The sequence below is a fragment of the Oryx dammah genome, unplaced genomic scaffold (genome assembly GCF_014754425.2).
Source record: "Oryx dammah isolate SB20612 unplaced genomic scaffold, SCBI_Odam_1.1 HiC_scaffold_13, whole genome shotgun sequence".
Lineage (NCBI taxonomy): Eukaryota > Metazoa > Chordata > Mammalia > Artiodactyla > Bovidae > Oryx > Oryx dammah.
Window position 1 is genome coordinate 11,231,183 of NW_024070197.1, and position 24,722 is coordinate 11,255,904.

General features: G+C 47.9%; 1 protein-coding gene across 1 annotated transcript in view; it reads right to left on the reverse strand.

The window, feature by feature from the left end:
• The window catches only part of SAE1 (SUMO1 activating enzyme subunit 1), a 60,456-nt gene continuing 35,734 nt past the window's right edge, over positions 1-24,722 (reverse strand). Inside the window, exons 7-9 of the mRNA XM_040252451.1 lie at positions 9,499-9,643; positions 4,495-4,564; positions 1-935 (exon numbers count right to left, since the gene is read on the reverse strand). Coding sequence (XP_040108385.1) covers positions 843-935; positions 4,495-4,564; positions 9,499-9,643 — 308 coding nt within the window. The 3' untranslated portion in view covers positions 1-842. The remainder of the gene's footprint in view (positions 936-4,494; positions 4,565-9,498; positions 9,644-24,722) is intronic.

Consider the following 24,722-nt stretch of genomic DNA (forward strand, 5'->3'; position numbering starts at 1 on the left):
GAAGAACCAAAGAAATATAGAAAATATAAAAAACACACAAACAGCTGCGATTCAGGGGGGTAACAAGAAGGACCAACACAGCCCTTCAACGTGGCAGCCTGCAACACGACAGCCTACACCTGTGAGGGGCTCTGCAGGAAGACAGGCCAGCTCTCCCGTCCCACCTCAAAGCCAAAGAGTCAGGCTTCCCAGGGGTGGGGGCCAGGAATCTGCCTTTTTAAACAAGCTTTCCCATTGATATTCCACTGGCAAGGCCTCACCCCTAATACCCAAGAGAATTTGGTAATACTTCCTCTCTTTCAAAATCCAGGCTGGAACTCAACTAATCCTAAACTAAAACTCAAGAACAGCACACCAGATGGCACCGGTTGTTTCTCAGAGCTTCAACCTTCAGTGGAGATACACTCTGCCCGCCATGTTTTTGGCTCTCTTAAGGGCACCTGTCTACACTTGGAACAGTGGTTCTGCTGTGTGGTTTCACGGCCCCGGGCATTATTCCCCACCTGAAGTCACGCTCCTCGCTGTGTGACATCAGGTGGGGACCGAGGACAAGAAGGTGGTGAGAGGCTCCTAGGCAACCAAGTGTGCTGGTTCCTGGCTGGAGACTTCCAGGAACTGGCCACGCAGGCGAGCTGGGAGGCCTGGGGCGGGGAGGAGACTGTCAGGACCCAGGCCCTTGCGCAGTAGTGCTGCACAGCCTCGCGGCTTGCAGGAAATGGTTGGTACTGGTTCAGTGACTTGGTTTTTCCCTCGCCTGGAGAAGCCTTCATGGGGGAGGGGAGGGGATCGATCGCACAAGGGTGCTGTGCGGTCAGCATCTCTGGGGCCGCGGAGTCTCGCGTTCAGTTGGGGCCCAGGCACTCCACAATCCCGTTCCCCTTCATGCCATCGAAGAAGAAGAAGTTGTTGTGAGGGGGGTCCCTCTGAGACAGGGCCTGCGGAGGGAAACAAGAAGGTGGTTCAGCTCAAGTGCTTAAAAGGGGATATGAGGGAGAAAAAAGAATAGACCTCTGAACTGAGATCTTCTCAAAGCAACATGGAGAGTGGTTCTCGAAAGAGGCTGACTTTGCTCCCCAGGGGCTATCTGGCCATGTCAGGGAACAGTTCTAACTGTGACTGTCCTGTCCCTGCACTCTGTCCCCTACCAGCTATGTGCCCTTGAGCAGACCATTTAGCCTCTCAGACCTTTACGTTCCCCGCGTAAAATGAAAACAACAACTGTTTTATCCTGGGGATTAAGAGACATGCTTTACCTCCAATATCTAAAACAATGCTTAACTCGGAGAAGCACCAATGGCAAATGGGCGTACTAACTACTTATGAATATTCCACTGAGAAAGGCAGTGAATGATCATTCTGACCCATCTGAGAGCACAGCCTCTGTCACCAGGGGGAAACACACCGACACTCCCAGGGGAAGGCAACTCCTGCTGGCCCTCCACGGGACACACCAGGGTAGGCAACCAGAGGGCCTGGGAGATGCTAGTCGGCCATGGAAATGGTCATCATTTCGTGAGTGATAGTCCCTGGGATTACATGCTGGACCACGAGTGACCTGTGTGGACTGGGGAAAGGTCCAGAGGCGACAGTGAGTTTTCTAAGACATTCTCAACCCAAGAAGGGTCACTGTTTAAAGAGGAGGACATCACCCACGCAAATTGCAACCTGCCAAGGTGCCCGGGAGCTCTGTGCAGTCACTCCTCAGGCAGGCCTGCCTTTACAAAGCTGGGCCCTGAATCTCTCCTCCTCGAACTGAGTGCCAATCCCAGTCCTCGTCTGTAAAATGGAGATGATTATACCTATTCCAAGTGCTTATTCCAGAACGAACTGTTCTTCTGGAGAGGAGGTGTTGACCTGGTGTCAGAGGGTGGCTTCTCTGAGCTTGCATATAAAAACCCAAACAAAGGGCCTCAGCCTATTAGGGTTCCTGGTGAGTATGAAATGCGATCCAGCTTGTAACATGCCGGCCACAGAGTAGATTCTCAATAAATGGGAGCTGCTACTGCTTGAACAGGAGGTCCTTTCCCAATATCTGAGGCCCCCAGGCACTCAGCCAGGTGGAAGGGCACACAGGTGGATCCCAGATGCAAGAACCCATGTTCCAGGAGATGACACAACGCATTTTCACACGGAGCCTTGTGAGGCTGCTGCTGTCAACTCCAAGCTCTAGCGCTATAGGCGGGGAGTCTGCCCACCAACGGTGAGAGAGAAAGAATGATTAAACCCAAGGAAGGAGGATGAGACAGAGGACGGGGCTAGAATGTGTGGTGTCTGGAAGGATACAAGGAAGGAGGGAAACAGATGATGCCAAGGGAACAGACTTGTACGTCTGCCCCCATCTCCCGATGTTTCCGTTTTACCGTGGTCAGAGGGCCCCACCAGGGAGAGGGCGGAGGTCTGCCGCCCTCAGATGGCAGGCCTTTACCGCCAGCTGGCTGAAGCTGAACCGGTGTTAAGTGAGGGGGAGGGGCAGGGACAAGACAGCAGGGCATGGGGTGAACGTGGGGCCAAAGGTAACGTGCTTCCCGAAGGGGGAGGGGAGATTCCAAACACGCCAGCAGGCAGGAATGCAGAGCGCTCTGGCTATGGGACAACCAGGAACAAGATGTGGGCCACAGCTGTCCCCGGCGGCAGGAGGGAGGGGCGCCCCTGCACACAGCGGGCCAAGACCACCCGCCCAGCCCACCACCTCCATCCCACGCAAGAAAGTCAGGGAACAGCGTCTCCGCAGGATGCGTGGAGGTGAGGCTGAGGGTACCCGGGACCTGCTGACGAGTGCTGAAGAGCACGGGCCCAGAAGCCGGACGCCATGAGCTTGAATCCCGGCTTTACCGCTGCTCTGCATCTCAGGGCAGGGATCGCAGCGGTTCCTACCTCACGCGCTGTTGTGAGGATCAAATGAGTCTATCAAGTTGAGAACAAGGTCTCCAAGCAGTGGGTGCAGAATGGGCTTTCAACAAATGCTACCTAGCGACTTCCCTGATGGTCTAGTGGTGGGGAGTCGACCTGTCAATGCACGGAACATGCGTTCGATCCCAGGTCTGGGAAGATTCCACGCAGAGAGGAACAATTAAGCCCGTGCACCCTAACTACGGAACCCACATGTCCTTGAGAAGCCACCGCAGTGAGCAGTCCGTGCCCCACAACTGGAGAGTAGCCCCCACTCTCTGCAACCAGAGAAAGCCCTCCGGCAGCAACAAGGACCCAGCATAGTCAAAAAAAGAAAAAAGTCCTAGAGAAAACTGTTTAAAAGAAACAAGTGTTATCTACGCTCTCATCATTGTATGACACATATTAGGCTCCCACTCTGCCCTTGCTGTCCCATCACTGTTCTCGTTCCTGCCAAGGCTCTCCACAGGCAGTCTCAGGGTCCTTCTCAACAGCCCTCCCGCAGCCACTAGCGACTCCCCAGACTGGGGGCCTGAGCTGAGCCTTCCTACCAGCCTGGGTAGGCAGAAGCAGGAGTGAGACTGCACACAGCAGCGCAGGCCTCTCGTCTTACTCTCCTCCTACTGCCTATGCCACAGAGAGTTAGATTTAGAGAAAGAATCTGATCCAGAGAATGATCAGGGAAGAAAAGAGAGAGAGAGAAAAAAAAACCCTTAAGAAGATGGTGGGACCATCAAACTGAGTCAACTGGTTTTGGAGCAAGTTTGCAGAAACCAAGACAAAGCAGGGGAAGCTGGTCATTGTGGCAAGTCCACTTCAGTGGTCAATATGTGCCCAAGGCAAATCATCACTTGAGGGAAACATCAAGGTCCCCCAAGAAAGGAACACACGCTGGGGGTATGCTACAGTTCTGACAACCCACATGTTCCAGAAGAGACTTCAAAGTGCCGTGCTAGGTACTAAACACATGACCCTGTGTGAAAGCTCCCCTTCCGAGAGGAAGAAGGACACCTGCCTAATGTGGGCACAGGGCACCCTGCACAGAGCCTTGTGGGCTCCGGGCTCCTCTGGTGCTGACTCCCGCCTGCTCTACACTCACCCACGGTGTGTGAAGTCACGAGAGGGAACTCTGACGCCATGGCATGAGTGGAGGGAAACTGTGGAGCAGACGGGAGCTGTACAGGCTGTGGAGGCCCTTCTTTGGGCCTCGACATCCATCCCTTAAGTGTGAATCAGGACAGTGCCCACTTCACAGAGCTGTGAGAAGCAGAATCTGTGGCAAATGTCACAACACCAGACAGCTGGTTGGTACAGTTAGGGGATGGGAGACAGCACCCCGTGGGCTCTGTGTCCAGTTCTGGGCTTATCAGCACGAAGTAGGCATTCCCAAGGTCATCTGCTGAAGGCCCACGTGAATGGGCTGGAGAGAAGGGGATGAAGTGGAAAAAGGGAGGGAGAAAGGGAACAGGGAGGTCAGGAGACAAGGATGAGTGGGGTCTGAGAAACCAGGCAGCTCTCTAAGACAGCTCTGGGCTCTCTCTGTCGGCACGTTCCAGGTCCTAACGCGGAAGGCCAATGGTCTTCCATGCCACAGGGACTTTTTACCTTCACGATTTCCTGGGCCAGGATCCCTCCAACCACTGCACACACGGGGGCCATCTCAGAGAAGCAGTACCTAAAAGAGAAGACATGTGAAACGGAGCTCTGAGCAACAGGAAGGCTGGTGTGGACATCTGGGAGAGGTCAGTGGTGGGTTTGCCTGAATGAAAACATCTCCCACCAGAAGAAGTCAATTCAGACAGCAATGCTAATACTGGTATCTAGGTGTGAAAAGTAAATCTGATCCAGGTTAGTAGGTGGCGAGAAAGACATCTGAACCTTGGCAGGCAAGAACTGTTTCACAACTTCTTCTTTTTTTTTGAAGTTAAAGGATAAGACTATATCTGTGCGTCCTAAAAATAAAGCCCTACAAATACCAGATGTTTCGGTGCCCCGGTCACATTCTCGCAATTCTCTTTTGTCCCACAATGGGCAGTGGGTTCGATATGCTAGTCCCAGACAAATGTTAGGAGCAGGCCTGTGTTAACATGCAGACAGCTTGGGAAAGCCGGGGTCTGAAATTAAAGCACAGGAGCAGAGAAAAGTCTTCACTACCCACATAGATACCAACCCTTCTGGGCCAGGAGGGGGAACCTAGAGGACAAATTTTAGCTAATATTGTCACCTGCCCCTCCCAATCATCCATCCCAGACAGTGAAACGCTGTCTGCCACCACCTCCCTCCAGGAAGCCTGCTTCGCCAGCTCCCACCCTTGAACACAAAGGGGTTTCTGAAATGAGCAGGTTGCGGTGCAGCCAAGTTAAATGGAAAGCTTCTCTCTGGAGCCCTACCACGAGGAGAACACTTCCAGTCTTCTCGCTTTGGTGCATACCCTTCCAGACATTTTTAAAAGGGCACATATCTAAATATATATAATTGAAAACCCAGGTCACAGCAACTACTATTCACTGTGCCCCATAACCTATGGATGGATATTTAAGCTGTTGGACTCTGTGATCATACACCTTGGTAGAGCTGTCTAAACAGTTCCTTATGGCAAATTCCTAAATACAGAATTGCTGAGTCCTGATGCCCTTCAGAAAGGATCGACCCATTCAACTCCCACCAACTGGGATTGGGGATTGACCATCTCCTCACCCCCGGCTGGGACCAGCACCCCCACTATTAATCTATGGAGGCAACTTTTCCTCTTGTGTACCAAGGTCCTCTGAGGAACTATAAAACCTAACAGAGAAAACTACAGCCAGGAGAAACGAGTCGCCATAATTCTACTTCTCAAAGATAGTCAATTTTTTCCTTAAAAAAAAAAAAAATCTCCTTTATTGTATGTGATCCCACTATACAAATTTAATGTTCCACTTTTTTTCTCTTAAAAGTATATAATCTTAAAAAAAAAAGTATCATCTCAACAAAATGCCAGTAAATCAAAACAGCAACATACACATGATCACTTCAACAGACACAGAAAAAGCATGGGACAAAACGCAGCACCCTTTCGTGATAAACACATTCAACATTTGGGAACAGAAGGAAATTTCTTCAAACTGATAAAGGACATCCACAAAAATCCACAGCTAATATCACACTTAACGGCAAAACACCGAAATATCAGGAACAAAACAAGGATGTCTGCTATCACCACTTCTATTCAACACTGTCCTGGAGGTTCCAGCCAGGGCATTTAAGGAAGGCAGGAAAGAGACACAAGGGGCATCCAGACCGGAAAGAAAGAAGTGATATGTCTTCACAGATGACACGATCTGGTATACAGACGGTACTAAGGAAACCACAGAGAAATTATCTGAACTACTGAATTATTTGAATCAAGGCTGCAGAATACAAGATTAACATACACACACAAAAAAACAATCTATTTCTATACATCAGCAATGAACACCCTTCAAGATGAAATGAAGAATTCCATTTACAATAGCATCCAAAGGAATAAAATATTTAGGAATAAATTTAACAACAGATGTGTAAGACTTACTCTCTGAAGACTATTGTTGAAAGAAATAACAGACTTAAATAAATGGAAAGATATTCCCATGTCCATGGATCAGAAAACTTAACTTTGTTAAAACAGCAATACTCTCCAAATTAATCTATACATTTGACATAGAAAAATTCCAGCTAACCTTTTTTGTAGAAACGGGAAAATCCCCCCTAAAATTCTGCATGAGACCCAGAATAGTCAAAATAATCTTGGAAAAGAAGAGCTAAAGTTGGAGAACCCACATGTCGCAATTTCAAACTTCCTACTACAAAGCTCCAGTAATCAAGACAGTGTAATATGGCACAGGACAAATTCAGTGATTCCCCCCGCCGACCCTTCTTGTTCATGGAATGAGTAATTTTAATTTTCTTTTAAAATTATTTTAAAAACAAAAAACTTTTGACCACACTGCCCAGCATGTGGGATCCTCTGTTTCCTGACCAGGCATTGAACCTGCACACCCAGAAGTGGTGAAGTGCAGAATCTTAACCACTGTACCACCAGGGAAGTCCCTATTTTAAAAAATTTTTATACAATTTTAAAGGTCATTTTCCATTTACAGTTAATAAAAATATTGGCTATATTCCCCGTGTTACACAGTGCATCCTTGAGCCTATGTTATATCCCATCCTCTGTGCCTCCCACTTCCCCTCATTTTCATCTTTGGATTCATTCCATACTATCTGTTTTTTTCCATAATATGTCTATTATCTCTGAAACTTAAGGACCAGTAAGTTCACCAAAGGACATATACTACATTCCAATTCCACTTAAACAAGATGCCCACAACGGTCAAATTCATCGAGAAAGAAAGAGGCTGCAAGGGGCTGGGGACACACAATGGGAAGTCAGTGTTCACGGGGGACAGAGGTTCACTTTGGGATGAGGACAAAGTTCTGGAGACGGGTACCAGTGATAGGCGACAACAGTGTGAATGGACTTAATGCCACTGATCTGTCCATTTAAGGATGGCTAAAATGGTGTAATTCATGATGTGTGCATTTTACCATAATGCAAAAATTTAACAACACAAGTTATATTACACATATACATTATGAACGTTTTGTCATAGATGTTTGTAACAGTGAAAAACTACAAATAAGTACCCAGCAAGCAGGTAATGGTTAAATAAAAACCATACAGTAGACAATGAAACATCAGGCAGTCCAGTGAGGTCACGGATCTTTACTTGTGACACAAACAGATCCATGAGACGCTGGAAAAGGCAGGCTGTCGCATGGAAAGTGTGATCATTTTGGTATTTAAAAAGAGAAGACACATGAGTAAATACACATACAGATGTGTGAGAGGCTAAACCCCCAAATTAAACCCCAAGCCAGCAGTGGTGACTTCTCACTGGGAGGGGCTATGGGAGATCCTTTTCTTCCCTTTTCTATTTTTTGGCAACGGGCATCTGTTACCTTCATAATCAGAAAAGCAACTGAGCCCTCTGAAGAGAATAAATAACCTAACATGAAGGAGGGGACAAGTAGATCACAGACAGATGAGGGAAACAGAGACTTGGGCACAGCTTTCCCTCCTCAAGTGAGCACACCCTGCTCGGAGCTGGCGGTGGGCAATTTGTGCAGGCAGCTCAGCTGCCAGACGGCAGCTCGATTCCCCGCCGCATCCCCAGCGCATCTCCCCCAGCCTGATTTGCACTGGCCATGGCCGGCCATCGAGAGGCCATCAAACACCTCTCACTTAAAGGGCAATAGACAGGGAGCGCCTGAGCATCGGAGGGCATAGACATGAGGGCACAGACACAGGAGAGCTGTTTCTGCAGAGGACTGGGAGGGTGGGGGGAATACAACACTCTGTGGAGAGGAAACCAGCCAGCAGCGAGACAGGCTGTTAACAGCAAGGCTGTGGCTCTCTCCTTCTGGGAAGTGGGGGCTTTGCCACTGGCTGGCAATGCCCAGGCAGGCCATTCATCATTCTCAACGCCTAAATCAGTCAGTCGGCTGCACGCTCATGGCCCGGCACTGGCACTGGGTGTGCTCCCTGGCCTGGCTGGGACTGTTGAAGCTGGACACCTGTGGGAACCTGTTCTCTGTGGGCCGTCCCCCGGGACAGGGACCCCCATCCCAGGCGGTGGTGTCATTAGCCCCTGAACTCCCTCCCGGTGCCAGCTTATAAGAGCACCTGGTATCCAGGTGCCTCTTTCTGGCTGAGGGCTCGGCAGGTGATTCAAAGCCCCACTGCTGGTCTTAAATTGGCTGAGGCTTGTCAGTGTCTAAGTGAGGTCCCCAGACATGAGTGCACAAGGAAAAGACTAGGGAAGGATGGGACCACCATTCACTTTCTTGCTGAATAGGAACCAAAGTACTAGGCTGTCCCCAGGGATCAGTGGTGTGGGGAAATCTTGGTCAGCTACTTACTAAAACCTTGGACATGTGACTGTATCTTTCTGAGCCTCAGTTAACTCACGGGGAAATAATACACCCTTCAAGGAGCACTGTAACAACCATATGGCTGCACTGGTAAAACACTGAAAGCCTGCACTACACCACGCTTCCATTATTAGCTGTGTAACCTCAGGCTAGTGACTGGACTTCTCTGAGCTCTAACTCAGCTTCCCCTCTCCTATAAAATGGGATCTTGTCAAGAGAGGGCACATACACAAAGCAGCTACCACAGTGCCTGGTACTGTAATAGCTGCTCAGTAGATTCTAGCCATCATTATTGCTGCTACAAGCGAGCACAACAAGGCAGCTTACGGAGTCCCTCAAAGATGCGGAGAGAGAGTGGAAGTAAGCAGATGATCCCAAAACTGTCTGGGAGGGATTCCTGACTTAGTCTCCCTTTGGACTTCACCAATCAAACCCCAAAACTGACTGTGTATAAGAACAAAGGACTGGTCCCTGAGGCTGAAAGCATCACAGTGCCCAGGGGTGAAGATGCTGGGAACAAGGATGCCATATCCATTTTTCATATACTAACAGAGGGGCAGAGGGCCGTGGGGGTGTGCGTGTGTGTGTGTGTCCAAATTAAGGCAAATACTAAACACATTTATCAATCTAAACTCAATTGTGATAAATAGTCAGACCAACCTGACAAAGTCTTCAGGAAGCAGATCAGGACTGACACCCAGGGCATCAAGCACGTCATTTCGTATCTGGAGCAACAACTCAGAATCTTCTCCAAAGGTATCAGAACTAGGATCTCTTCCTTTATCTGTGCGAAACTTCAGGAGCACTAGGAAAGGAAGAAGGCAAGTTAAAAAAGCAAGTCTTTGCACAACTGAAAAGAAAAAATTTGAAAATGATGTGATCAAAAAGGTCTTAATTTCCAAAACATATAAAGACCTCATAGAACTCAAATGGGCAGAAGACCTGAATGAACATCTCTCCAAAGAAGACATACATGCGGCTGACAGGCTCATGAAAAGATGCTCAATGTCACTAACCAACAGAGAAATGCAAATCAAAACTACAAAGAGGTACGTACCACCTCACACTGGTCAGAATGGCCCTCAATTAAAAAAAAAATTCACAAATAACAAATGCTGGAGAGGCTACAGAGAAAAGGGAACCCTCCTACACTGTTGGTGGGAATGTAAACTGGTGCAGCCACTATGGCAAACAGTACGGAGGTTTCTCAAAAAAAAAAAAAAAAGAAAAAAGTTGCCATATGATCCAGCAGTCCACTCCTGGGCATATATCTAGACAAAACTACAATTCAAAAAGACACATGCATCCCTATATTCAAAGCAGCACTATTCACAATAAGCAAGACATGGAAACAACCTAAATGTCCATCGACAGATGAATGGATAAAGACGATGTGGTGTGTACACATAATGGAGTATTGATTCAGCCACAAAACAGAATGAAATAAAGCCATTTGCAGCAACAGGGATGGACCTAGAGATGATCATACCAAGTGAAGTAAGTCAAAAAGAGAAAGACAAAAACCACATATCACTTATATGTGGAACCTAAAATATGACACAAACGAACTTATCTATGAAACAGTAACAGACCTCCAGGCCCAGAGAACAGACTTGTGGTCGCTAAAGGGGAAGGATGGATTGAGAGTTTGGGATTAGCCGATGTAAGTTATTATATATAGAACGGAATAACAACAAGGTCCTAAGGTATAGCTCAGGGAACTATATTCAATAACCTGTGATAAAGCACAGTGGAAAAGAATGTCTGTAAATGTGAATCAACTTTGCTGTAGAGCAGAAATTAACACAACACTAAATCAACAGTACTTCAATACTTTTTTTCATAATAAATACTTATAAATGTTGATAATAAAACAATTTTTTTTCATTCTACAGGAAGTACATTAATTAAAATGTGGGCCAAGTGAAAGGTTAACACTTTTCATTTATTCAACAAACATAGTCAGAAAGGTAATCAAATAATAACAAAAATAACTAAAATTCCTGTGACGAGAGCCATGACAGTACAACAGAGTCTGACATCCTCTGCAGGGTGCTGTTAAGCAAAGCTTCCCTGCGTCAGCATCATGAGTGAAGTCTGCGGGTTTGGGAAGAAAAGTCCGGGAAGCTTTCAAGCACAGGGAAAAGGCCCTGTTCTGACCCAGGAGAGAGGTCAGGTGGAGGAGGCATACATTCTAGGCACAAGTTCAAAGAATGAACTGCTTCCAGCCAGAGAGGCCAGCCAAGGGCTCTGACGCATCAGACAGGCGGATCGTTACAAACAAACCCTCCCGTACTTAATACAACTGCTACGTCAACCTCCAGAAAGGGATGTTTCATTTTGGATGTGAACTAGAGGAAGCATTCAGATGACAGCAGCAAATGAGAGCTACCGTGGAACGAGCCCTGAACAAGGCTTGAACTTGTAGGCCAAATGAAAAGACATAGGCATGAACAGAAGACCGATCAAAACACAAGCCCCTTCCACTGCCTCATCCAGATGTCACTGCAGGCGCACTGGGGGGGACTCTTGTCTCCACCGTGCTCTCCAAGGCAGGCAGAGCCTCCTCTCCAGGCAGTGTTCCTCCCACAGCACACAGGATGTTTTGGAGCAAAGGGAGAGACAGTAGATCCTGGGGGGCCCTGGGAGGGCCCTTCACACTCACAGTTCACCAAGTGCTTCCACTTAAGTCTCATCAGTGTTTGCTGACTGAAAAAGTGAACTCATCCCCCAAATCATACTCCCTCCCTCTCAGTACAAGGAACTCTCCTCTAAAAGTTAAAGGTGGAAAAAAAAAATAAATAAAAGTTAAAGGTGAATGGGCAGTTGTCATGGGGCTCTTTAAAAATGCAAATGTTTGGATCTAGCCCCAGACTAGGGACTAGGGAATCATCCACCTTCTCTGTTTTTTTCAGACTCACACACAGTTTTCGTGATGAGCAGCCCAGTGGAGAACAGCTCTCCAAGAAGTAGTAAGAATTCATTCATTCGCCAGCACCAGTGAGCACGGCTGACCTAGATGTGCCCGGTGGACCTAGGTACCAGAGTCCAATGGTGAGCAAGGTCTCTGCAGCCTGAAGGTGATGGGGGAGGACGGGGAATTAGAGGCCAGGACAGACAGCTCCATTGCAGCCTGAGAGAAATTCATTAACAGTTATACAGAGTTCTCAGAAGACCCCAGACAGCGGAGGTCTGGGTTAAAGAAGATGCAAACTGCTGCTGGGCTATGCTTTTCTCAGGGCCAGTATCAGAGAAAGACTGCTAGTCACGCGCCCTGCACAGGGCTCTGCACATCAGAGGGCTTGTCCTCTTTTTCTTTAGAAGGTTCCAGAACACCTGCTTCGGATACTCTTTGCTGTCTGGGAATGTTAGTCTTCTCTCTCTTCCAAGAATACAGCTTCTACAACCCTTGATTTGGCCTGACCATTTGGCAGCCAACTCAAAGCCAATGTCTATCTGGATGCTGGCTAACATGGACGTGCCATTACCTGAGCTCAACTTCTACCTCTGTGGATGTGTCGCTGGGATTCTGATCTGGACTAAACAAGTGCCTGCAGGCAAGCGTGTGGGTACAGGGTGGAGGAAAGGCTGTGGAAGTGGTGAGGAATTGCCGAGACTGGGCCTCTTTTTCAACAAGGTCCTGTGAAGACAAACGAACCTGGAAATCTCCAGTCCAGTCAAGAGGACACTCTAAGTGGATGGTATCGAATGTCAGCCCTCATCCTGTCCATCACTCTGGAGAAGACAGACCCAGAATGTGCGTCAGTGTTGACTGAGCAGATGCTTGTAACGCACAGTCCAAGGGCCAGGGACAAGCAGGTGGGAAGCGAATGAGGCTGCGGGACTGCAGCTGGGGCCCCGCCTCAGCTGCTTCCTGTATGGTCAGTCCTCTTCTGTGTCACTGGGGCAGAAGCATGAACTGTCACAAAGGACACCAGAGAGGCTCATTTTTTAAGCCCCCACCACAAAACTTTTCATCTTCTGGTTACGAAACACAGCTCTTGAAGCAAACTCAAACTATTTTAATAACTCCAAAACAAACAGTGCTTGCTCCACGCCAGGCACCTTTCTAAACCTTTTACGTCCACAATAACCAAGGGAGGGAGGGAGGTCCTGATACACTTCCCCCCTTCACAGGTGAAGAAACTGAAGTTCAGAGACTGAGCAGTTTTTTCCATGGGACTGCCAATGAGGAGTGGCACAGAACAGCCAATGCTGGCACTCAGAATCTCTGCTTCTTAACCCTAACTGGACCCAGCAGAAACCCAGGACCATGAGGAATGCAGCCCCAGGACCCCAAGTGGTCTGGCTCTTTGCCCCCCACCTTAAGAGGACTCCCATTCGACCACATTTTGGTGAGATGCATTTTCCAGACGGGCCCTGCCCTCTCTCAACTGGTCCATTAATTTTAAGTTCCTAGTCCTATGGGTGAGAGGAGGAGGCAGGGGCCATACGCGTCCTGGCCCATCCATCTTCGGAGGGTAAGACCAGTTTCATCTCGGAAAGAAATAAGACGGCGCTCAGAGGACGCCAGCAGCTGGCCCCGCTGTTTCTCTGGGCCCCTTGCCTGTTCCTGGTGCGGGCCGCCTGGACGTAGGCCGGCAGCCTGGCACCGTCTAGAGGCCTCACTGACCACATCTGAAGTTCGCACAGGGCTTCCGGGACGGGGGCCAGTTACTCCAGCCACTTATTTGCAGCAAAGCAAACAGAGGCTGTATTCTGTACTCTTTTTTTTTTTCCCCCTTTAATGTCAGCACCCCAGTGAGCAGGGCTGGAGGGGGCGGGAAGAAGCCCAATGTTCTAGACGGGCAGCAGCCTCAGAACTGACCCGAGCCCCCGACGGGCTCTTGCTTATTAAAGTCTCCTCTTTGTTCTGTCATCTGCCCTCCCAAATGGCCAGACATACACACATCACTGTTGACTCTGCATTTCTGGAGAGCACCTCCCTGCCAGTTTCCAGATTATGAAACTATTCCGTGAAGATCAAATACTGTTAGGGATGCCAAAAGATGACTCATCAAAACATATCAAAACACTGCACAAAATCAGAGTTCCAAACTTGATTAACTTCCTCTGAACCTTTTAATTAACCCAAGCTGCTGAAGTCTGGGGGTGGGGGATGACATTCACCGCTACTGAGGACAGACTGGGGTCTCTGCTAGAGTTTAGGACTTGCCCATGCAACGGAGAAGACAAACTCTGAAAGGGAGAAACCAAGCACCTTTTCCTGGATTAGAAGAAAAACTGTACATGTGGATAAACTGCTACTTTTGCAAAGAGAAATTAACCCAAATTCAAATTTAATCTGAATCAGACTACTAGATTAGTGTTATAACAGGAATCCGGGAAGCAATATTATTAATTATTCTATTTCTTTCTGAAAACTTTCATTGCATTTAAATGGCACAATTGTATTTAGCATAATCACTAAGGCTATTCAAAAACTCCTTTATTTTTGTAGGAAAAAAAATGAAGTCAATGTTGCAAACTAGCTCCAACCCAACTGCTGTTCCCCAAAAGAATTCATCTAAAGGAAAAAAGCCAAATCTCTATAAAACTGCCTGGCTGGTGCCTAGAACTGCTCTGTACCAAACACCCCTGCCTCACCTCTCTGGTGCTCCTCAACATTCTCCCCAAACTGGCTTACTCAAGAGACTCATTATCTCTGGGAATGGTCTGGAAATTGGATCCACTCCTGGGTGACATACATCTCCAAGAAAATGAAACAGCGAGTTATCCTCTTAGCCAGCAGCCCATCTTCTAAGGCAAGACACCAGGTTTTCTGTTTAGTCAACTGTTCATTCAATAAATACTGTGTGCCGGGGCCTGGGCACGGCAAAGAGCAAAATGCACACTCTGCCATCCCGAGCATTTTGTGAGGTGACACGCATAGCGACACATGGCGATAAAGGCAGGGGCGAGAGAAGGCGCTGAGTGGGTGCAACGGGGTGGAAGAGGTGGTCCCCCAAGCAGCTAGACACCCCCTTGCCACCAGGCACAACCACCATATTTTGGCAGGTCCTCCAGGCCCAAACGCTGACCCTGGCCACCTCCTGCCCTTGGGACTTGCCCGTGCTGCTCATCAGGGGCCACTGTGCCCTCTCTGTGCAGAGCCCTTCCCCGGGCCCGGGCAGCCTGGAACCAACAGACAGCTCTGACCCCTGTTCTAAATCACTGTAACGCTGGACTCTGACAACATCCCTGAGCCTCCTCCATAAAATGGGAATCGTCATAGCACTGAAATCATACGGTTTAAGGGTGAACAGAATGAACACAGGCCAGGCATCGTGGCTGGCGCCAGGGGAGCGTCAGGTCCATGGTGCTACTCTGGAACTGTCCGGCCTTCACAAACCCCACTCACATGGCCCCCAGAGAGGCTGACGCACTGGCCTATGCTCTGACTCCTCACGTGACCGAGACCACCACCAACTCAGCAGTGAGCTCAGGGGGTGACCACACCTTGGCTCTGAATCGTGCATACTCTGGTAACTCTGCACCTTGCTCTTGGCCTTCATGGTCTCAGTCACAATTTGAGACTCCATAGTCAAAGTGTCAGCTCACCTCTACGAGGACGGACCCGTCTCCTCACTAGCCTCTGGTGCTCTGTGGCGCAGAGACGCATCTGTCTTGTTCACCATTACCTACTGAGTGCCCAGCACGGGGCGGGTTCCCACAGCACACACTGAGGAAGCGTCGGTGCTTGGAGAAGGAAGGAAAGGAGTCACAGGGCGGGGAGAAGGCTCACAAAAAGGTGACACAGGCCCTCACAGATCTAACCAGCCTGCTCTTGTGCTGACTGAACTGAATGGAGACCTCAAGATACCCAGGATGGTTCTGTTTCTTACCAAGGAATGTTCAGCCAAAGAAAAAAAGAAAACAGAAAAGACACACAGCGTACCATATCTGCTTCAAGAGGGAAACAAGACAGAAGCCTGCTTTTCAAGGCCACATTTGAGGGCCAAAGGTGCAGAACAGCTGGCCCATGGGCGTGAAGCTCAAAGGAGGGAAGGGGCTGGGCTGGGGGAGGCAGAGGCATGGTCTCCGGGAACCCCCATGAGGCCTGCTGGCTCCCAGCCTCTCTCACCTTTCAAGGCATCTGGTGGCATCTGGTCATCTGTTCGGCTCAGCTCCACCCCACTACCTGCTTCATTTACCTCTCTTAGTTTTCTTCTTTAACCCAGAAACTTTAAAGTACGTGCATGCATATATTCCTTCCTTCATTTTCTCATCCACAAACATTTCCTGAGCACCTGCACACCACCTCTACCCCACATGCTGAGCTGTGCTGGGACCCAAAAGGCGAAGATCACAGTCCACAGAGGGCATGCACATTAAGCCCCTGTCACCACGGCTGCCCAGGCCTTTGACCTCTTTCTCCAGAGAACTTCGCCTCCAGATTGGCCTGCCCTGAAGACTTTTTCTGAAACACCCCTGCTGAGCACCAAGTCCTGGCCATCCTTTCATCTCGCCAATGAAAGCTAGTCTCTGACCACATCCCATCTCAGTTCAGCAGAGAGAGAAAGAAAACTGTCTCTGGTTATTTACAGCTCACTGTCTTCTGAAGAAAATCTGAGGCAGCTGGATGAAAGTTGTTGATGGGAGAAAGGGGAGTCCTGCTTCTCAGAAATGACCTGCTGGGTTTTGCCTACCAAATGAAAGACCCAGATTACTCAACCTGAGCACGCAGCGGAGGGACTGGCTCACCCAGCCATGCAAAGGTGTGGTATTGAGGGGCTTTACAAAAGGTCAGGCCCTGTGGCCAGTGATTATGTGCAAATGGTTGCCGCCAAATTATTTATGCCACAATCTGGAAACAATCTCACATCCAATAATAGGATGATTACATAAAACATGATTGGAGTAGGAAATGGCAACCCACTCTAGTATTCTTGCCTGGAGAATCCCACGGTCAGAGAAGCCTGGTGGGCTATGGCCCATAGGAGGATCACAAAGAGTTGGACAGGATTGAGTGACTAAGCACACAGAAAAAATGACAAGTTGACAGAATGGAGTATTATTCAACTATCAAAATTATTTTTAAGCAGTTTTTTTAGTCACATGTTTGCTTCCTTAATATTTAGGTTTTTTTTTAAATGGGGGCATGTAATAGCCCATATTCAGAATGAGCTCTTCTACATAAAACAGAATGAGGTGGGTGCAACTGTGATCATCCTCATATCCAAGGTGGGAAACTAAGGCTTGGGCTTATGATAGATTCCGAAGTCACTACACCTCTAACCTCTGTGTTGTACTGCCTCCCTGGAAGCAGAGAGAAGAGAGAATACAGACTGGTTTAAAAAAAGAAAAGAAAAAAGAAAATCACTTCAAATGAACTTAAGTTTCCCATCCCAGAATCCATCAGTTTAGAATAATGCAAACCACCCATTCAGACTCCATCTGAAATATTCTATTTCTCCTTAAAAAACAAACAAACAAACAAAACCAATTATTATTTTAAAACAAAAATTGAAAACAATTTTTTCCCTCAGCTGTGCTGTATAGCATGTGGGGTCCTAGTTTCCCAACCAGGGATCAAACCCGTGACCCCTGAAGTGGAAGCATGAGTCCCAATTACCAGGGAAGTCCCCCATTTCTCTTCTTAAAAACAAAACAACAACAAAAAACAAAACACAACGGTCTAATGATTCCTGAGCTTGACTCTCATCTTTACAATGGAGCAGTCTGAGAAGTCTGTAACTTACAAAAAGAAGGGGAAATAAACATTCTGAAATGCTGAGGCAGGTTATATAGAGGCCAAGTGTGGAGCGCCCTGGACCCCAAGCGCTTGGCCCCGTCTCCCAGCGTGGCCAGCCGCACCCTCGGCTCACAGAGCTGTTCTGACAGAACCCTCTCCCATTCACACTCCCCTGCCTGGTCACAAGCAGCAGGGAGACAGGGGCTTTTCTCCAGCCTAGCACTTGAGTGGCACATGACCTTGACTCTGGGCATCTGCTGCTCTCCACCAACCGCTCTTGCCCAGGGAAGATGGCACAGGACATTCCCGTGACTGTTGTCTGACAGTCAGGGAAGAGATGTGAGGCTTTCAACCAGAATCGCAGCTGGGCTGGGGCCCGAGAGCAGCTCAAACACAGGCTAACATGGGGGTGGGGGAGACACAGGCCTGCAGAGAAGACAAGGCAGGTTGCTGACAATGTTGCCCATTATTTCAATCTGGCCTCGGTGGGCCTTAGTTTCCCACCTGCAAAAGTGGAACAAGAAAACGTCACGGGTCCTTGTGATGTTCAGACTTTAAAAAATGGACATAATGCCATGAGTATTAATAGTAAGGTGAATAGCTGAAGTCTGACTGAGTACTTTGAGGGACGTGGTATTTATTGGGGGATGCTTAAACACTTACTAGGTTTGGTGACCCTGGACAAACGACTTAAGCTTCTTTCAGATTCTGTTTCCGTCTGTGAAAATGAGATGATCATAGTAAGATCTGCTCTCATGGCAGTGCCCTGTTGGTTAACCAACAAGGACTTACTGTATAGCACAGGCGGCTTTACTCAATAATCTGTAAGAATCCCTATCAGTAAAGAATCTGAAAAAGAATGAATACATGTATATGTATAGCTGAGTCACTTGGTTGTACACCTGGAATACAACACTGTAAACTGATTATACGCCAATAAAAATTAAAAAGTAAAAAAAATTATGAATGCACAAGATGTGCCTGGCCTGCATTTGTTAATCCCTGTGACCCCCGGTGGCAGACTCCGGGTAATGTGCCTCTTTTTCAGGTTGAGGAATGGAGCACAAGCCTAACCAGAGCTGGCTCTCCAGCAAGTCTCTACCCACCGACAGCAATGAAGCCCAGGACTGCACTCATGGCTCACCTCTGCCCTACCCCTCACCTCTCCGCTCTGCATGGCACTGCCTTCTTCCTTTCTGAATGACTGTGGTCTGCGTTTTGTACCACTGATAAGACAAGTGGCACCAGAAAAAAAAAACCAAACAAAAAAAAAAGAAACACAACAAAACCCACTGCTTCTTTCTTCTTCCCTCCCTACAAATTATTTTTAAACATCTGTGGTTATGACAGCAGCAAATCAACAAGCACTCAGCGGCTGCCCCATTATCGGAACCCATTTCCCTGTGGCCGTCTCTTCCTCAGCAGTTCTTGTCATCGCTGGACACCAGAACACCCGCGGGGGAACGCTGGGCCCAGCAAGTGGCGACGGCTGGTGTGCAAAGGTTACAGGTTCTAAAATAAGAAGTTCCTCCTGCAGAGAACTGATCACCCAATCAAGCTGAGGTCTAGAGACAAAGTCAGTTAAAAATCATAAAAACAGGTAGGGTGGGAGTGTGGTGGGGGCAGGGAGAGCTGAGCAAGGAGGAGTCAAGGAAACTAAGTTTTCTAACCATAAAAAAGTTAAAACTGTCCATTATTAAGAAACCTTGCCAAAGAATCTCTGCAGTGATGAGGAAGAATGAGGCACAAAATACTAGAAAGTTCTGGAAGAATACACATGAAATGGCAGTTTCCTCTGAGATATTCGACTATTTTACTCAGAAGGTTAACATTAAAAGAAGAAGACAGGACGATTTCTAAGGCTCTCCTATACATGATCTTTGGGAGCAGGTTATCAACATCTCCCCCATTCCTATATGAGAAAACAGAGACCATATGGTGAAGGGGGCTTGCTCGAGGCCAAGAACTATATGACAGTAGAACCAAAATGCCTTTCTTCCAAATCCCAATTTGGAGATATCAAGGTTCTAGGGGTGGCACAAAGCAGACAGGAACTCCAAATTTGCTGGGCTGGACTTATGAACCAAGAACAATTGGCCACCTTATCCCCCACGGCAGGCCCAAGGTCTGATCCACCAGCTCCAGGAACCCCACTTCATTGTGTATTTCCCCTAAACAAGAATATTCTCATAGAACCACAAACGTTATCAAAACTGAAAATTAACATCGACCGAGTATTACTACCTACTCAACAGATCTTTCTGAAATTTTACTGACTGTCTCACTGATGTCTTTGAAAGCAAAAGCAAAAAAAAAAATTTCTGCTCTCAGATCCAATCTGGGAAGTCCGTGTTCCATTTAGCTACCCTGTCTCTTCATCCTTCTCTAATCTGAAATGGAGTTCCTGGGTCTTTAACGACACTGTCGAAGAGTACAGGCCATTTATTTTACAGAATCTTCTCAGTCCAAGTGCGTCTGATGCTTCCTCGTAATTGGGCCAGGAACCAGAGGCCAGCCCAGCAGCGTGGAGCTCCTTATTATTCCATCTCCCACCTGCTCAGTGGGCCCAAGCGGGCGCATGAGACCTTCTGTCCTATTCCCGGAATGTTAACTGTGATCTCTTGGTGGAGGGACAATCTGCCAGCGTTCTCTAGTATCTCTCTAATAAATCAAAAAGTATCTTGGGAAGACATCTATGCTGCTTCACAGCCTACTTTCCTATTTGTTTTAGCATCCATCAGTGATCCTTAAAACAATACTACCAGTATGATGGCCAAACACAGATTTCTTTTAATCTTCCTCATTCTTGGTGTAATTTTCTTTTTCTGTTTAAAAAAAAAAAAAAACACTTTCCCCTCTCCCTCATTTATTTACTTATTCAATTATCAGTATAGGTTCATGAGTTATTTTATTCTATGGGTTGTAATCAACTATGATCATGATTTATCTGATCCTCAAATTCTCCCAGATTTGATCAGTAGGCGCCCCTTCAAACTGACTCCTGTGACCTTCACACAGACACGACTGTCATTCTCTGTACACGTCCTCACATTCGGGCAGAGCAGGATGTTCCAAACACATCTGTAAATTTCCTACCCCAGGCCCAGAACCAGCCCTTTCTCCAAGGAGTCCTGATTCTCTGCATGTTAATAACCATGAAGTCTGTTCATGGCTATTAGTTAGAGCTGGGAAACACATATGTATAAATGTAAACACATGGGGACTTTCTTGGTGGTCCAGTGGCTAAGATTCCGCGCTCCCAATGTAAGGGACCCGAGTTCTATCTCTGGTCAGGGAACTAGATCCCACCGGCCACAACTAAAAAGATCTTGCATGCCACAACTAAGATCTGGAGCAGCTAAATAAATAAATGTTTTTAAAAATAATAAAAAATGTAAATAGATGGACACACACGCATCTATTTCTGTACCTACATATAAAAAAAACATGAGTTCATCCAGATGACTCCAATTCCAACTGAAGTAGAGAGGATTTCCCAGGTGGCTCAATGGTAAAAAAAATTCTGACAATTCATGGGACATGGGTTCGATCCCTCGGTTGGGAAGACCCCCTGGAGACGGAAATTAAAACCCACTCTAGTATTCTTGCTCGAAAAATCTCATGACAGAGGAGCCTGATGGGCTACAGTCCATGGGGTCACAAAGAGTCAGACACGACTGAGCGACTAAAACAATAAGGGGAACTAACGAACTCCCCTTTCTGGCAATAAAAAAATCCGAGTCTCATTATCCACAAAATTTGCCTATTTGCTCCATCCAGGGCTTCCCTGGTGGCTCAGATAGTATCCTAGAATAAAGAGTAAATAAGTTTCAGAATTTCTAACCTACACCACTGTAAAAAACAAACCTAACTCAAGTTCAATATTTGTTTATTTTTTTAGTCTGAGGGTCTACAGACAAAACAGTGCATTCAAGAGCCACATAGGGTTATTTTCTTAGCCCTGCCTCAGTCATGTCCTCGTCTGAAATACAGCATTTAACACGTCTTAAAATAAAACTGCAAATGAGTGAACCAAGGCTCTGACACAGGACAGGGGCTCCCCGTCTCTTAGGGCAATGGCTTCCCTCTAGTTGACTGGTCCTTTAGAAACCTGGGAGGTGTGCGACAATGCAAATGCCAGCCACTCTGAGCTGTTCTGATTCAGTAAATCTGAGCTAGAACCAAGGAACCTGTATTTCAAATGTCCCCTCAGGGAGCCTGATATCCTCTTGGGAAACCGCTGGCTGTAAGAACAGAAACCTAAAAAAGGGAGGCCCTGATCTCATGTCTGGCTGGCTCCCACCAAGCTCCAGCCTCGCGGGGCCACGGTCTCCACCCTGCTGGCCGCCTGCAGGCGCTGCTTCTCTGGCCCACAATACTCTCACCTCCCTCTACCACCTGGCAAATACCTATTCTTCAAAATCCAGCTCAGATGTCTCCTCCTCTCTGAAGCCTTCCCAATTCCCCAAAGACAGCCAGACCCCAAGTTCCCTGAGCTCTCAGAACAGTTTGCTTTCGATTGTCGAATAATTCACACATATTGAAAAACAGACCAGCACAACACGACAGCTTTGTCAATAGCCCTCTGTTACAGCTTCCCTCACGAGCAGGATTATCTCTGCCTGTCTTTTCCATTGGCAAGGAGGCTTCTTCTTCCCGTGACGATCTCCAGGCACGAGATCTGGAGCATGGCAGGTGCTCCAAAAATGGTCTAAGATTATTTTCAGCATTAATTCTGTGGTTCAAACATGGCCTAAGTACTTTTCCATGACTCGTCAGAACATACTGAGAAAAGTCAGGATTGCCAAAGATTCTCTGCTCAGTAATTCACATCTCGAGATGAAGTCCATGTCTTCCTGGTCTGGGCTAAACCTGCGTGTTATTGTTCATGCTGGTAAGTGAATGCTGTTTCCATACGAGACTCAATTATTTTTAGCACTCCTGTTATGATAAACTCACAGTAACCTCAAAAAGAACAAATCAAAGTCAACTTTTTGCCACAGGAAACCAGCTCACACTTAATGTTTTGCAACATGCCATGGGAGAATAATAAAAAGATGAGACCTTCTGCTCACAGATGGTGAGGCTGACTCTCGAGATAGTGGAAAATGCAGCAGGAAGTGTGCAGTCTGGCCACTATCTTATGAAGTAAACTGGAAAAACACTCACACCCCAACAAAGCAAACTCATGCACACGGACGGCAGGGCAACTGTTTCACAGGGGCTGGATGGTGAATGGGGGGAGGACCGTCTACATGTGCGGGGCAGGCCAGAGCGGGGTGACACTGGGATTAAAAGCCTGATGGGTGCCCAGGGGAGTAGGCAGGCAAGAGGAGCCTGTGGGGACACCAGCAGGGAGGGGGGAAGAAATGACCAGACAGGCAAACTAGTCACTCACGTATGAACTATTTGTCGAGCACCTACTAAGTGTTCCATTTGGGTTCTCTGCAAGGTATCCTCATGTATGTATCACAGTCAAGTTCTCTGACCTTGCACTCTGACCTCACTAGGAATTCCTAAGGCATCATCAGGTGTATCAGTCACATTCCTAGAAAGGTTCTTGGGAACAAATTCCAAGGACTGAGAAAAGCTGAAAACAACTTACATTTGGTAAGACTAGTCACAAAAGAAGAGAAAAACATTTTGCAGCCAACAAGACAAATGAGGTCATTCTATGTATGCTCCAAGATCTCTTCTGAAGCACTTAAGTCCATCAAGTGAAAGAAAGCAAGTCGCTTAACACTTATAAGCTGAATTCTGGCAGAAGTCTAAGCTGCCGGCCAGACTCCCCTAGGGAAAGAGATCATGAGAGCCATTGCCCTCCACTTCCAGAAGCTCAGTCCAGTCCTTAATCAAGGAGTTAATCACATGTGAAAAGCCCCCAGAAAGCCAACCAGACCCTGATGCTCACTGCTGGAACACTCCTAAGAGTTCCAGTTGCAGCATATCTGGAAAGATACAGAGGGCACAGGATGACTCATGAGGGCGAAACAAAACAAAACATCAGGAATATGCATATGACAACATGCAAGAAGGTAGGACGCGTCATCTGCTGCAAAGAGAAAAGCGAAGGCTGTGCTGGATATCTGGAAAACTCAGCAAGAGCACTGTGCGTGTGTGTGTGTGTGCATGTGTGTGTGTGGAGCAGGGTGGGCGCAGACGTGCGCGGTGTGTGTGTGTGTGTGTGTGTGTATGTGTGTCGTAGGGTGGGCACACATGTACGGGGTGTGTGTGCATGTGTGTGTGTGTGGTGCGGGGTGGGCGTGGATGTGCAGGTGTGTGGGGGGGGGACGCGGGGTGGGCGCGGACATGCGTGGTGTGTGTGTGTGCGCACGTGGCGCGGGGTGGGGGTGGACGTGCAGGTTGTGTGGGGAGGGGGCGCAGGTTGGGCGCAGACGTGTGCGGTGTGTGTGGCGCAGGGTGGATGCGGACATGCATGGTTTTAGACCTGGGTTTTAGGCCTGATATTGCCACTGGTGTGCTCTATAGCCAGGAGGAGGAGGAGGAGGAGTCACTTCCCTTCTAGGTCTTCTAAGCTTAGAAGTGGGCTCATCTGTATGCCCAGAGAGGACTGCAGGCAGTGCTGTCGAGAGGATTCTGAGGCTCTGAGAGAAGTGGCCGGTCAACGAGGAGGCTTTCTTAGCCACGTCTGCCACAGGGGTTGAGAGAACAGTGGGAAGCACACAGCTGCCAGCCTTGACCAAGATAGTATGACATGTGGAGTCACCTCCTTTTCTAAAATTACCTATTACAAAACTATGGACACTTCCCTCATGGCTGAGATGGTAAAGAATCTGCCTGCAATGCAGGAGACCTGGGCTAGATCCTTGGGTTGGGATGATCCCCTGGAGAAGGAAATGGCAATCCATTCCGGTATTCTTGCCTGGAGAATCCCATGGACAGAGGAGCCTGACAGGCTACAGCCCATGGGTTCGCAGAGTCAGATATGACTCAGCGACTCACACACATACACGTTACAAAACTATACACATGGACTTCCCTGGTGGTCCAGTGGTTAAGAATCTGCCTGCCAATGCAGGGTACATGGGTTTGATTCCTGGTCTGGGAAGATTCTACATGCCGCAGAGCAACCAAGTCTGTGAGCCACAACTACTGAGCCCTCATTCTAGAGCCCATGCTCTGCAACAAAAAACACTACCACAATAAAAAGCCCGCACACCGCAACTAG